The sequence below is a fragment of the Brassica oleracea genome, unplaced genomic scaffold, assembly GCF_000695525.1.
Source record: "Brassica oleracea var. oleracea cultivar TO1000 unplaced genomic scaffold, BOL UnpScaffold00837, whole genome shotgun sequence".
Lineage (NCBI taxonomy): Eukaryota > Viridiplantae > Streptophyta > Magnoliopsida > Brassicales > Brassicaceae > Brassica > Brassica oleracea.
Genome location: NW_013617473.1, coordinates 8,060 through 23,792, shown reverse-complemented (window position 1 = coordinate 23,792; position 15,733 = coordinate 8,060). Strand labels below are relative to the sequence as shown.

The 15,733-nt window shown below is 36.3% G+C and overlaps 1 protein-coding gene and 2 long non-coding RNA genes across 3 annotated transcripts; 2 read left to right on the top strand and 1 right to left on the bottom strand.

The window, feature by feature from the left end:
* The first annotated feature begins 2,919 nt into the window (after positions 1-2,919).
* LOC106320181 lies at positions 2,920-3,494 on the top strand. The gene is made up of 3 exons (XR_001265716.1): positions 2,920-3,131; positions 3,219-3,293; positions 3,406-3,494. It is a non-coding gene; the product is annotated as an uncharacterized LOC106320181 (long non-coding RNA).
* Positions 3,495-8,608: 5,114 nt separating this feature from the next.
* On the top strand, positions 8,609-15,675 carry LOC106320178 (the record flags this gene model as incomplete). Its single annotated transcript, XM_013758548.1, has 6 exons — positions 8,609-9,041; positions 9,130-9,210; positions 12,375-12,570; positions 14,447-14,883; positions 14,963-15,019; positions 15,136-15,675. Coding segments are annotated over exons 1-6 (1,449 nt in total), but the record flags the coding sequence as incomplete, so codon positions are not given.
* On the bottom strand, positions 10,970-11,509 carry LOC106320182. Its single transcript, XR_001265717.1, has 2 exons — positions 11,329-11,509; positions 10,970-11,047 (listed from the first exon to the last, which is right to left on the bottom strand). It is a non-coding gene; the product is annotated as an uncharacterized LOC106320182 (long non-coding RNA).
* Positions 15,676-15,733: the final 58 nt, after the last annotated feature.

Sequence of the window (15,733 nt, the reverse complement as noted above, 5' to 3'; positions counted from 1 at the left end):
GATTGATCTATTATCCTATGGCTTTAGTTTTAGAGATTATATTTTAGGGTTTTAATCTTTACAAATAATCAGAATTCAATTCTCATGTTCTTAGAATCAGGGTTACCTTTTGTTTGCAGATTGTAGAAACCGGACCACCAAGAGAAACTCGAACGGATGCGAGCTGGAACAAGCTGGGACGGACGCGTGCTGAGGCGTGAGCTGGAACGGGACGCGTCTGATCGGGAACGCGAGCAGGTTGCTTCCTATCGGGTTGCGAGCTGGCTGATCGGGGAACGCAAGCTGGCTGGACGTCGGATGCGAGCTGTTCTGATGAGAACCGGAAGCTGAGGACGTCTAGGATCAGGAATGCCTTAGGGCTGGTGCTGATCGGATGGATGCAAGCTGGAACGCGAGCTGGAGCAGATTAGGGTTCATCGGGTTTAGGTTTAAAGTCGCCGGCTAGGTTAGGGTTTAAGGGGGTTTTGATTTGCTCAGGGAGTTTAGAGACTCGTGCTGATAACGTGTTGTAAAACAAACGGTTTAGAGACTGAATGTTTCTGTGTATTATTAATCATAACATGGGTTCTTTTATATAAGGATTACAAGTCATAGAAAAAAGAAAGTATCCAAAAACCTAAACCAACTAGGTTTAGGAAAACTACTAATACATAATAATGGAAAGATAACAATTACAAGGAAAAGGAAGTAGAGTTTCCTTTTCTCCAAAGCATAAGCCGCCTCTCTCTCTCTCTCTCCTAAGGTCACGGCCGCCTCTCTCTCTCTCTCTCTAGGGTTGGATCGTCTCTCTCTCTAAGTGTATGGACCGGTTATAGACCGGACCGGTTATAGACATCCATCAATTGATTTATAACAATTTTACTTAATTTTTACTTAACTTTACATAATTTCTACTTACGTTTTACTTCACCAAATGTTGATTTATTCTATATAACAAGGCTCAGACAAACGTTGATTAAGTTTTCTTAAGATCATTAGGATCTCACTTAGTCTCCAAAATATGATCAATGTGAAGTAAGTTAATGACCAATAATAACTGATGTGGTGTAGATTCTTATTTCCTTGTAAAATTGTTCTTCTAATAAACGTTTGGCGTCTGAAAATTGAAAAAAAGCTAGCAAATTCATATAACAACAATACACCAAACACTATTGAGTCAGGTTGGCAGGTTAGTTTCTGATCAAACAGCTTTTTAATATTAATTAGTAACTATTTTTTTTTGTTTATTTGAACATTAATTAGTAACTTAAACTCACCTCAGAGACGCCTTGTGGTGACTGGCACTTCCCAGTGTCGACGGTGGTCCCTAGGACTGTCTCGACAGTGTTGGTTACACTCTTCTTGTAGGCCTTGTGAGTGTGGTCGGGATGTTGTAACAAGCAGTTCATCGAGCCCGTCTTTTTGCTTTCTGTTGGAGAGCCTCCAGGGATGCTTTCGGTCTCAAGCTAGGTAGGTCTGCTGCGGGTTCTCCGTTGTGAGTGCGTGAGAGGAGGATAGTCGTCGGATTAGTCAACCATGACTCTTCTTCTTAGTGGTGTTGCGTACAGAGCAAGTGCATTGCAGGAACATGATCTGGGGCTGTCTCCTGTCCACTATTGCTATGGTATGGTGGTGCTTGCTTACTCTGGCTGCTTGGTGTAGGGCCATGGCGTGTGGCGATCTTGGGAGTTCTCCTTTCTTTCCGAATAAATGCTCTGTCGTGTCGAGTGGGTGTGCTTGGCCTTGTGTGTTGATGTCTGGCCGTGTTGGCTTCTGCTCTGGAGGTCTGCTGTGAGCTGTTCTCGGCTAAACCAATTTTTAAAGAGCGGTTCATCGGGTACGCCAAACTGTTAGTGCTGATGGAGTAGTGTCCTCTGGTAAGCGGTTTATGTTGTTGTGTCAGCCATCTTTAGACTAGGAAGTGTCTTTTTTTAGTTGTTTTTATTCAATTCCTCTGCCTTTCTTTGTCATCTGTGTATTCTGTCAAAATTTTGAAAAAAATGGTAATAATATCTTTACATCTTTACCAGAAAAAAAACTTGAAATATTATATATGCAAAATGATTAAAAACATATTTTAATTATTTTTCTTTAGGGATATACTGATCTTTATGGATTAACAAGACGACCTTTCAATTTTTGGACGGGCGTATGTATCTTTTTAATTTGAACTAGGTATGAATGTTTGAGTATACAATCGGATTTTATATTTTTGAATATTTTTTTTTTGGGATTTATTATCCATTCAAATAGTTTTCATATTGGGTTGGGTTTAAATCAATATATTTCAGTTTTGGTTATTATTGGGCAAAACCGAAAAACAATATGAGTAGCTTAACATAAATTGTCGACAAAAAAAAACCTTAACATAAATTAAAAACCTAAGTTACCATTATAAACAAAGTGTCACTCAAGTTACAAAAAAAAAAAAAAACAAAAACAAAAACAAAAACAAAACAAAGTGTCACTCAAATTCAATATAATCCCTTATTTTTCATAACAGTTGATTAAAGAAGTTTTAAAATATATCAATTACACGATAATAATATTCATATATGTGATTATGTGCATATCTATATTATTAAAAGTAAAGTAGCTTTGAAACTAATCTTTTTCATCATAATAATTACAATTTGTGTCACTGACTTAATAACTATTAATTAATCTATCTATTTATCTATATCTATATATATATATATATCTTATTATATAAAAGAGTGTTTTGCTCTCTTTTCTTTGCGCCACGTAGGATTCCACCTAACAAAATCGCCTCCTAACAGCTCGACACGTGTTCCGTCCGGTGTTGCACTGCGTTTCATTTAATCTAACGTGATCATGGGCTTCGTTAGCGTGTTTTGGGCCGAGAATTAGGACAACGTATCCGGCTCGATAAAGTGTTTTTCGCCTCTAACCCTAATACGGCTGAAGTAAAGACACGAAGCTCGTCTCTCCTCTTCTCGCACGGCGACGATGAGAAGTTCGCGCTTCCTCTCCATATCTGAAACGTTCCAGAGTTATGGCTTCATGTTTTATCCCTCCTCCATGATTACCGAATGAATCTTCTCCTATAAATAACACCTTCAATTCAACGCATCACTACGATAAGAAAGTGTTTGGTTTCATCCAAGGATATTAGAGTGTGTTTGATACTGGTAAGTCATTGTTTCTTTTGCTTTTTCTTTTGCTAATTTATACTTCCCAATGATTTATTAATTCTTTGTGTTGATGTGATTCCCTAGCTTGCATTAATCACAGAGGTAAACCAGAACATTCTCCAAGGACTTTACACTCGAGAAAGATGAAGAGACATATGCGTAAGTAGACATTCTAAAGTGTCTGTATGATGCAAGGATCTTAGAGTCTGTTCATGAGGCCTGCTTGCTTAGTTACTAACACATTCCGAACACTCCAATACTTTCTTGACAGTGGGCTGCTGCATTTTGCTTCTGTCGAAGACCAGAAGAAGAACGTTTGGCAATGGACGTATGTTTATGCATAAAAAAACTAAAGGATCTATCTTTCACGGCTCTCTGACCCCGTAAGATCCAAATCTCTCTTCCTCTCTCTGATATTAATCCGACCTTTGGGTTTTCATCTTATAAAATTCTCAATTTCTGTTTGGAGTCTGTGTATCTTTTTCAAGGTTGTGCTTAGTCTTGAAGTGTTAAAGGTCTGATTGTATTTACTTATTCTTCTTGCTATTGAGTAGTACTAAATAATAAGATTTTTTATTTTGTTGTTTTAGTTTCTCTGTGAATGTAACATTGTAAATATATTCACTTGGTATCAAGGTCAGCGAGAGAGAGAGAGTGTATCATTATACTGGATTTAGTTGTTGGAACCATCCAAACCCGTGAGAAGATTTCTTGGTACAGTGTAAATGTGGCTTGAGTTTTTAATTGTAAATTCAAATGTCTAGGTGCTGGCTATCGAGGAAGTGTTCGAGCACAGGGTGACATAGGTGGTTCTGAACGGGGATGGGTGAGCCGATGTTGAACCTAGAGTCAGTACTACTTGATGCTCATCGTTTTTTGAATAAGGTAATATTTGCCATATATACATGCTTCTTCTTTTTTTGTCAAGTTATATACATGCTTTCTTACTAAGCGTCTAATTATCTATGCACTATAAAATTAATTGACAAAAGCCAAGACAAGTGTATGTTTGATGAGTCATTAATATGACTGTAAACTGGCACGTGATGTTTTCATATATGATATAGTGCATGAAATGTTAAAACAATAAGACATATCTAGCAGTCACTCGTGGTATGCTTTTCCTTTTCAGTAAGGACATTGAAATCGGACAACTAATGGTTACAAAAATCTACATTTGTAGTGTTCCAAACATAAATGAGAAGCTTGCCTCTTATAAGCTTACTTTCTTGCTTTATTCGTGTGTTGTTCCATAACTAAAATGATTTTTTACACAAACTTCTATTGATTATTTTAATTCTCTTTGATTATTACTTATTCTTGAACTTTTCTTCACTTTACATGATCCATCCAAACCGGGAGAAAAATGTACCAAGTGCCAAGTCTTATCCGCTGGAAGCAATTGTGAAGGATTGTCGTGAAGTAACAAACAGACGAATCTCCTTCGAGTATGCTCTTCTAGGTTTGATACCTTACAACCCGATACATGGCCGTGCCAACATGAAGTGCTGCCGAAGCTAAAAAAAAAAAAAATTTAAAAACTGCCAAAGGTACAGAAAGTTATTGTAGTTTAGTGTGCAAAAACATTTATTTCTATATACAATTTTTAGTAATTAACAATTGTTTTAATATTTTTTTAAGTTTCTTCAAAAATACATGTTTTCATTGGTCTCATATGTTACTTAACTACTCATAGAGATGTTAACGATTTTATATATACAAAAATGCCTGAGGCCAGTGCTTCATTTTTTTCTCACGTAAGCACGGTACTGCAGCGATACAGCCTGATATGAGGATTACGTGAAATATTAAAAATATATTTAAAAATTCATCATCCCAAATTAAAAATTATTGGAGTTCAACGACAAACAAGAAAAAATAATTTCTATCTATCTTCATTATCTTTATTATTAGTTGAGATTTTTTTGGTTTCATACAATTTAAATTTATTTTCAAATATAAACCAGATAACTACATTGAACAAAAAACATTTAAACAATATTATTCACTTGAAAAATACTACAAAATATTAAATTAAAACTGGAAAATTAACTAATAGAAAATTAAAAAATATAACCAAACAATTTACATTTTTTTTGTAACTTACAAAATATTAAATTAAAACTGGAAAATTAACTAATAGAAAAATAAAAAATATATCCAAACAATTTACATTTTTTGTAGATTTAAAGGGGAAGGGTCCATTAAATTACTTGGTAATTGGAAACAAAAGTTATAAAAATTGCAAGCGAAATGAAAGATATATATAGTCCAACCAATTAAACACCATAACTTAAATTAAATTAATTTTTGTTCATTTTTCTTATCACCTAATATATTTTTCAATAACAAAAATAAAAAAAATTTGGATACAAAATTCAAAATTCGTAAGATAAACAACAATGAAAATCTTATAAATTTTATAATAATATATCTACTTATATTTTTAATAGATTGTATTATTTATATATTAAATAAACATACAAAATATATAATCAAGTTTCCTTATTTCCCAGGGGGTCCACGTAGGCGGACATGTCACTAATTCGGACGTCGACCATCTGACACGTGTCCTCTAACAAAAACGCGGTGTTTCATTAGGGCATCTGCATCAATGGGGTTCATAACTTTAATTTTTTATTATTTTTTTTTTACTTTTTCGTTTGATTTAAAAAAAAATAAAAAAAATAAAAAATAAAAAATTAAGCAGATCAATCGCGGACCACCACGTAGCGTGGGGCCCGCGATACAGTGATGAACCAGGTTCACAAAAAAGAGAATATCTTTATATATAAAAAAGGGTTTCAATCCATCCAGCTATGCCACATGGGATGCCAGCACAACAATTTCCTCTCTCCACGTTTGTCACGTGTCCCATCTAATACTAAACTCTGCGTTTCATTTAAGTGTCCTAATAGTTACGAGTTTTGTTTTGATTTGTTTCTGAACGGGCTTTACTTGGCCTTCATTTAAAAATGAGAATATAGATTAGCAAAGGCCCATAGTGAGATACAACATAGAGGCGGCTTACGGAATTAGGGGTTCCATTATCTTCTTCGATCTGCTCAGACCATAACCAGCAAAAGAGATATACTATGCCGTCTCAGCCGAATCATCTCGAAGAAAATTTATGTCGTGTTGCAATTTCGTCTTTTGGTCTTCATTGATTGAATCCTCAGAGATGGTACGTTTTGTCTGGATTTAACACTTTTATGAATCTTCCTAACTCCATCGAGAACGACGTCCTCATTCAATGAATATCCTGCCAGAGGCGGTATTTCTCAGCTTATAAATATGTAATATTTCAACCTTTGAACATCTCTCATTTCGTGATAATCTCCAAAACTTATTTTCAGTTATATGGCTAATCCATCTGTTCTTCTTCGTGATCTAAAGGTGGCCACCGTTCTCCTATCGTCGAAGTGAGGCTTCTGAGATTTTTGGAAGCTAGAACCTTCAAACGTGGTGGGGAGTTGATGGGGTGGAAATGCTTCTCCTTATGCCAAGGTTTTCTGATCTTAAATCTCTTTCTTTCTTTTTTTTTTGAAGTTTTAGTTTTCCCGATATTAAATCTCAAGTTTTTTTTCTAAGTTTTTCGGCCTTGACATTCATAAACTTCGAACTGTTTACGTTAGATATATGCAGGTTTCTTGATCTTATATCTTTTGTTTTTAATAGTTTTACGGCCTCCACATTCATAAATTTTAAACTCATACATTTGAAACTCTTGCTTAATTAAATCATGAAAAAATGATATACGTAGGTTTTCCGATCTTTGACAATTTCACTTTCAGTTTCCTTAAAGTCGGTGCATCTGAAGCTATATATATAGGTGAGTTTCCATCCGTCAAAATCATCACTTTCTTACTCACTATCATATCAAGCAAATAAATTTTTCAGAGTAAAAATCGGTTGCTGTAGCACCACAATTGAAGTTCGTTTGCTTATAGATGTCTGACTGTTGGCAGGCTAAATATCAGAAACATGGAGGCAGAGCAGGGGGCAGAGGAACTGAAAAGTCTCAATCATAATAGGGTAAGAGTTCTTAGAGAAGGATACATGTTTTTACCATTGCTGCATTAAGCATGTTTTGCTTTCTCTCGCAAATTATTTTTTTAACTTTTGGACATTTTGCTATATCTCTCTCAGGTTGAACTTAAGAGGTTACCCCGTATGTAAGAGCGGATGGTCAATAGGGAGAAGTTAGAAGTAAGTTAAATACTTACCCTTTGATTTTCTTTTATTGAAACAAAAAACAAATGGGCACTTGACTTTTACTGGTATATACTTGCAGTGAGAGTTGGCTATTTCCTCCCATGAGATACTTGCTGCCAGAAGGGTTCACGCTGCACGTTTAGTACTGGTCCGTGATACATTTCTCCTCTCGAAGTTTTGTCCGACTCAGCGACAACGTCAACAAAAGATTATCGAGATAGTAATATATCCGGCAGGGAAGCAATGCAGAGCTCAGATGATATCACCATCAACAGCACAGCCTCTGTTAAGCGTCGAGGTAAAGGTCCCATTGTTGTGAGGAAAACTTATTGTTCTCTCCTCGATCCATCCCTTGAAGAACACACAGCTTCCTCTCTGTGTGTTTCCTCTTCCAAACTTTTTTTTATCATACTTTAAATTTTTGTCTTTCAACAGGTTCAAATATGTTGATACGAAACTGAGGAGAACTCAGGGCAAATATAGAAAGCAGATGTGGAAAAATCAAAGAAATGACTTTTTATAAAAGGTCAAAGCGATTCTCTTAATTCACCACCTCAATGATCAGATTGTTGCAGTGTAACAGCGTTTTCCTACTGTAAAACATCGCAGTATCACATTCACTGTTTATCGTTTTCTATTATTCCTCCTCAAGCTTTTTTTTTGCCATTGAAAAACCATTTACTTAGTAAACTCAAAGTATGCTTCTAAATTTTTATGTCTTTTAAGGACGACTGGTTTTTCCGGGTCTACCCTAGTTTTAATATATTTTTTTTTTGGGAAAACTGTGAACTTCTGCATTGAACCTTCAATGCAGATGCTCTTAATGTTACGGACTTGCCGAGTTTCTTTTGTTATGTGCTTTGAATAACGTTTGGTAGGCTGAAACCAAAACAAAAGCTTGCTTTGTAGTAGCCTTCGACTTCTGGTATCTAGGGTTCTTAGTTTTGATCAAACTCCAATTAGGTCAATTCACAATGGAGGTTGTAGAGTGATGTGTGAGACGCATCTTTCGAGGAATCACTGGGTGGAGCTCCGATCGTGTTGTTCCGTCTGATATTCATCTCCTTGAAACGTTACGGAAATAATTGATTCAACGCCATTGATTACCCAAGGCTGTTTAGAGTCCCTATTAAATCTCTCCACCACTTCACCTTCCCACCATAGGATTGCAAAACCCCAACTTTTAACAAGCGATTTATCAGGTACTCCTTCACCTCTATATAAAATTCCATTTCGAGTTACAGACCATCGTATTACTATTCCATCCATCAACACGAGTCCATTTGTGGGTAAGATTCTGAGTATCGAGTATTTGAGATATGATGTTCCGTATGTCATCTTTTTTAATCACTCCCTCTCTCTCTCTCTTTTTTCATCTAGATCAATGTTACTGCTTTGCTTTGATATTCGTTTGACCCATATCAAGATTTTGTTATTTTTTGTCTTGCATCTCACTTTTACTTACCGTAACAACTTCGCAGGTTAGTGTTTTCAATGGGCTAAGTGATCATCCAACCTACCGGCTCTCTACGCTTATTAAATTTTTACGTCTCCATGGCAAACCGATCATCGCAACCTACCGGAAAGTTTCCTTCAGCACTATTTCCGATGAAAATCAACAAACCTAGGAGAGACGAAACACAAGAGCTCATTGTTGTTGCTTTGGGACCTCTGGCAAACATCGCACTACTGGTTAGACTTTCTCATGCTCATTTTGTTGGGTCTCATCTCTATCTCTATCTCACTGTCTTATTGAAGATTTTATTACCTTTACATGCAGACTGTTCAGCTTGAACCTGAGTTTTCAAAAAATGTCAGACAGATTGTTCTTCTTGGTGGACCATTCACAGTAAACGGAAAGGTAAATCCAGCGTCAAAAGCTAATGTAAGTTCTTTCACACTCATTAAAGTAATGTGAATTTGTGATCTTTCTAGACACCAGCTAATATCAACCGTGAATATAAAATCTTCTTAATGTATAGTTTATTTCTTCACATCTCCCCCGTATCTGCATATCCAAGTTGTAGGCTAGGGTATTTTTTTTTGGTGATTCAAAATCTGCAGAAATTGTGTTCCCATGTGGGGTCTACATAATTGCTGGGGGAATCAACGTGACCCATCAAGTTATTATGACATGTTCTTTGGAATATCATTTTGCCACATTTGATGTTTTCCATATGTACGCAAAAGTCGTTTTCATAATCGTACATTATTTCATCACATATTATCCTAATAGGAAATGGTAGCCATTAGAGCATCATTAACCCAAAACTCCACTTTGGGTCTTTTAATGATTTTTAAGTATTAAAAATAATTTAAGAGACCTAATTAAGAAACACCAACTTTTTTGTGTTCCAATGAGAGTGTCTTATTTAAGGGTTCTTAAAACAAAGATAGTAAATGGAGATTATAAAACATATATAAAGATACGAAACTTGCAGAAAATTTAGACAGAGCATAACTCTAGTTCCACACAAAAATAGTAAATAGAGATGTGCTAAATGCCCTTGAAACTATGCTTAATGATCAAAGTGAGAAACAGAGCCTATGAGAGGAAACAAACGATGAGTTACGTCTCAGAACTCATTGAGAAACCACAAAATTAATACACATAGGACTCTCTCAATTGTAAACGAAGCAGGAGTTTAACTAAAGGGATCATCTTTTTGCATGTTCTGAATCAACACCAATGTCATCCTTGTTTTTTTTTCCAGGGCTTGTTATAATGTAAGAGACTAACCTTCTTCTTATTGACAGGCTTAAGCATCTTGATAACGCACATCTCGTTGCTGTTCTCGTAATCATCTTGCTCCCTAAAGAAAACAAAACACACAAAAAATAAGGACTCGGTCTCGGTTTCATAACTTTGGAGAAAAACAATATTAAAACATCAGCAGACATCACACTAATGCGTAATCTCCTCTGTTGGTTCATAATCACAAACCAACACAAAACTAAAGCCGAAGCTATGAAACTTGTTTTCAGAAAATTCAAACTTAAAATTCATTAACTTTTGAAATACAATGACTTCATGCCATAACCAGAACAAGAAACAGAAACTTAAAGACAACAAACAACAAACTACAGAGAGAGAGAGAGAGAGAGAGAGAGAGAGAGAGAAGCTGAAACATACCTCTCTTTAAACTTGTCAGTAAAGTTGAACATTCTAACCATATCCACAGAGGAAGGAGAATCTTCCTTTTATGTATTGCAAACATAACCAGCGCCTCCTACACGTTCAGCCACTGCACCAGTGACAAGATCACCAGTGACAAGACCACCAACCATATCCACCACAAGCACATCCGAGTATGCAGTGACAGTAGCCATTGTTAACAGAAGGGAGCACGCTTGATCCTGGCTGGATATTTCTTCAAATAGGTTTCATAGATACTGACAAAAACATAAACAACAAATAAGAATAAGAGAAACTAAAGAAGTAGAAAAAAAAAGGGGACATTAAAATATACAAACCTTCCAACAAAACGGTGTCTTAGAAGCACCTTTGGCACATACTTCTGCTTCTTAAGGAGATATTTTTCCTGTCAAAACCAAAAACAAGATTAAACGCTAATGGATTCAAATAGAAGCAGAGAGAGAAGTAAGATGTGAAGATATTACCTGAAACAAGATTAAACGCTAATGTTTTGTTGTTTGCAATCATATCTTCAGTAATCTCATCCCCTTTTGCACCCTCTCTACACATTAACAATCAGTGTTTCAATAATCCCACATAAGCAATTAACAGATTCTTCTATATATAAACACAAATAGAAGTTAAGTCTTGTTCAAACATCCGCATAGCTTCAATCCCTTCAGCAGTGAGGTTTTAAGATTCATTATTGTCAATAAGTTCTCGAACGTTTCTCTATAAAATTAACTCTGTTACTTTCTGGAATTACCATAACATCAATTCAATCAAATCTATAACCAAACACAAACACGATTCTTTAATGTGATTTTGAGAAAAAGACAAAACCTTTTTTGATGGAAAGACTGAGACAGAGGAAAGAACCATCTTCTCCGGTTTCGACTTGGAACAGAGATCCAAACGGACCTCCGATCAATGGCTTTACCGAGTAATTCGTATTCCTGATTCCAGTCAGCTGCATGGCCTTCACTGGGAGAGACACAGAGACAAGAGATGGAGAAGACACAGAGAAGAGAGATTGAGAAACAAAAGACTTTTTTCGTTTTTTCTTTGAGCGACACAGTTGTAACACGTGTCCTCGAAGACACGTACGGTTCTTCTACCTCCTAATTAGGAGACGTTCCTTGTGTTAATTGCCATTTTTCTTTTTTTTTAAATCAAAATTATGTTAAGATACATCTCTAAGAGACAGGGTTAATCCTGCTCTTAGTGCTTTCTCCTGTAGATTGTAATTGGCTTTCTAATGTTCTTTTTTGAAATTATTTTCTTAAGTTCAGTACGCTGACAATAAAGTATAGGGTGCATTTCTGCAGAGCTCTTACAAGCAAACTTCTTTTCCCTGGGTGAACATGTGGTCCAGAAATTGGATTTGATGACCGATATGTTGGAAACTCAAATCTGCGGAAGCCATTGGAAGGTCCATGTCCCTTTCCAGTTTCCACAGCTGCATTGTTACTATTTTTGGCTGATATGCGTGCCCTGAATGTGACATGTTAGGAACAGGAAAGCTCGAAGAAGAAAAAGCCTATTCATTTCTCACATAAGTTTCCACATGCTGACCCCCTTGCTCTTCATTTTCTAGAGAATATGTTTTCTTTAAAACCCAAGGACCTACCTACAGCTGAAAAGGTGCGTCACACATTTCTTTTTTTACATTCGTTGTGATCCAAGTGGGTTGTATTCAAAAGCTATATTTACGTGAAAATCCAGAAAGACTGCAAACTCTATACATGATGCTTACTAAGATTACTAACGGTATGGAGTGTAAGATAACCTAGAGTACATTGTCTTTTTTCTGCTTAGGCCTATGGAGCTTAAGCTTCAAGCTTTGTTTTCATAACCGATTGACGCTGTACATATCATGTATGATGTAGGTCTTTCATGTAATCAACCGGTTTTATGGATTACTCCAGGCGATCACAAAGTTGGGTAGAGAAGCGATTAGACAAATATTTGGCTACGAAATTGGAGGCTCACACAGGCCATTAAGAGCTTCTTCTCATATTATAGTATCTCAGCTAGATTTGATTACTAGCCAGAAATTTGTGAGGATTACAAAGAAAACGGAAAGTATGGATATGGAGATAGATGTAAATATGAATATTTTTAATATTATATATAAATAATTGATTTGAAGTAAAATAAGGGACATTTACTAAATCAACCCAAATATTCAAGTCAAACCTAAAAGTGTACTCCACTTTCAGTCAAATGCAAAACCAACCCAAAGGGGTAGTGAAAGTACTATTTAACCCTTATGACCAAACAAAAAACATAAATGTATTTTACGTTTCTAACCTTTGGAAGTCTACACGTAAAAAAAGAAGTCTACAAATATTTAGACTTTCTAAAAAGTCTACCTTACAGACTTAGTTTATAGTCTACATTCTAATTTGATCTAAAATTTAATTTTGAAAATGTATAAAAATAATTATAGTGATATTTTTAACTAATCATCAATATAATGGATAATATGAACTAAATAGATTAAAATTTCATATAATTGAACAATTTTCAAGAATATATACTAATTTGGTTATCATGTGGTAGACAATGTTCATAGTTTAGAAACAAAAAGTTCTAACATGTTATGTCTTGTAGTGGTTGATTTCATAGGGTTAGATTTTAGATTTTGTTTTTTTTGTTTTATTAACTTAAATCTGCATATTAATGTTTAGTAGTTTATATTTTGTATAATTGAGACTTTTTGATTATCAAGCAAAACATTTAGGGTTTGAGATTTGTGGTTTAGGGTTTCGTAGACCTACAAAAAAGTCTATTTAGCTGGAGACGTCCTTTTCAGTCTATTTTATTGGTGTTTACATAAAATCTATTTTAAATTAAATTTACATATTTATGAATAAGAATGTTAAATCATATATTATAAATATTAAAAATAAATTAACAAATTTAGTAAGTTATTTTTTTTAATTTTCGCAAATAATAAAGGGAAAGAAAAAAATCGTTGTAGGCTTACAAAGAAGTCCACACATCAAATTTAACCTAACCGGATTTAACCAATATAATATTTACCAAATCGAATTTACACCAAACCTCTTTTAACCTAACCAGAAAAGTTACCCAGAATATAAATACGATTTGCTAAGCTTTTTTGGGTAAACAAACCCTAATCCCCGCCGTTCTCTCTCTCATGCGATTTTCGGGGAGATTTCCGGCGAACTCTAGCCACACCGTTTCCGCCGCTTAAACTAGTCGTTGTCCACTCCGTCGCTCTGGTAAGTTAAATGTCTCCGGCTTGTCTTCGGCTTCGTCCGCTCCGTTGCTAAAAGTAACCACCTTTACCTTTTTCTTTTTCAGATCTGAGCCGGCGACTTCTAGCGAACGGTGCTTATTGTCCAAATCTCTGCTTCCTGTCAGTCTCACGGCTTCTACTCTAGTGAGCGAACAAACTGTGTTTCATCTTTCCAGGGAACGAATGGTACTTCATCTCTCTATGGTAACTAATAACCTAACTAGTTGACTTATATTCCTGTAACCTCTCTCTTAGTTTGTTAACTAACCTATTAGTTTCTTCTCTAATCCATTTTCTGCTTCCAGTCAGTCTACTTTAAGGTAGACATCATTGTTGATATGTAGACATCTTTTTTGAATTGTTGTATACTGTTTTTGGCTTCCGTTGAAGGATGACAAATTTGGTTTGGTTAGATGATTTCGTATTCTCGATTTATGATAGAGTTTGGGTTATGAATTTAGTTTGAATGGTAGAATTCTCGTGTAGACTTCATTTTGATTTATAGACTTCTCGGGTAGACTTCATTTTACATTGTAGACTTCATTTTGAATTGTAGACTTCACGTATAGAATTCATTTTGAATTGTAGACTTCTCGTATAGAATTCATTTTGAATTGTAGACTTCTCGTATAGAAAGAATCTCGAGAGTCCGTTGGTTGAGGTAACGGATGACATGAAAGAATTTGGGGGCAGATGGGAGTGAATTTCGACCGGAGCCAAGTATTGATGAATTAACTGCAGCGTGTCAGATGTACAGAACATGGTCTCGAGATGATCGACTGCGTTTAGGGTATCTAGCCATCTACGCTGGCTTCATCGAAGCAGCAAGAACCTCGTCACCCACACGGGCTAGCCTGACTAGGTTAGTGATGGATCTAGATGCTTTTGAAGATTATCCGTGGGGAAGGGTAGCCTTTAAATTCTTGATGGAGTCGGTGAAGGGTGTAGACTTGACAAAGACGTATGCTATTGAAGGCTTTGTTCAGGTTCTTCAAGTCTGGGTCTACTGTTGTCTCCCTGAATTCGGAGCTGGGTTTGGTCACCCTATAGAAGGTTCTCCGACCCCACCTCTACTTGCCTTCTTAGGTGGCAAAGGCAAGAGAAGGCTCCAGGAGAATATGCTGAAACAGGTATGCTTCTTATGTTTATATATGCATTAATTTGATATAAAGTGGTTTTATACTAACTTAATAGTTTTATCTTCTGCAGACTAGGACTAAGAACTTTACTATGAAGGATTTCTCTGAAATGTTCCCTCGATGGGATGTGAGTTGGAAGATGAGAAGGCTGATAACATAGTGAAGGCAGTGTTTTCTTCAGGCTGGGCATGGGAACAAAGTCACTGGCCTCTTGTCGGAACAAAACTGTGGACAAATGTGAAGGTGGAGATCCATCCGATGAAGACAGAAGCTGGTCAGATGATGCGAAGCTTGAAGACAGTGTCCCCTTCTCGCACACAGTCTGATGCAGAATCACGCAAGAAGGCTCGTGAGTCCCCTGGCCTGGATGTGGAGACCATGAAAGGAGAAATAGTTCGTTGCCAAACTGGCCTGACTTCTAATATGGTTGAGGGGCTGAGCAGATGCGAGAACACTCTGAAGACACAATCCCGCATGATTGAGGGCCTTACAACTCAGGTGGGAGCTGTTGAGAAGATGGTGCGTGAAGGTTGGAAGGAAGACCACACCAAAGTTGGTTCATCTACTGATGTACCTGAAGCAAACAAATCTGATGGAGACAAAGCTAAGAAGGACAGCGCTGAAGAAAGCAAAGGTGATGAAAGCGATGAAAGCAAAGGTGAGGAAAGCAAAGGTGAGGAAAGCAGAGCCGAGGAAAGCAGAGCCGAGGAAAGCAAAGCTGCGGAAACAGCTCCCAAAGGAATGACAAAAAGAGCCAAAGCTAGAGACACCCAAGCCACTGTGGTTAGTACCAAAACATCTCCCAAACCACTCAATCCAAAAAGAGAAAAAAAATCAATGA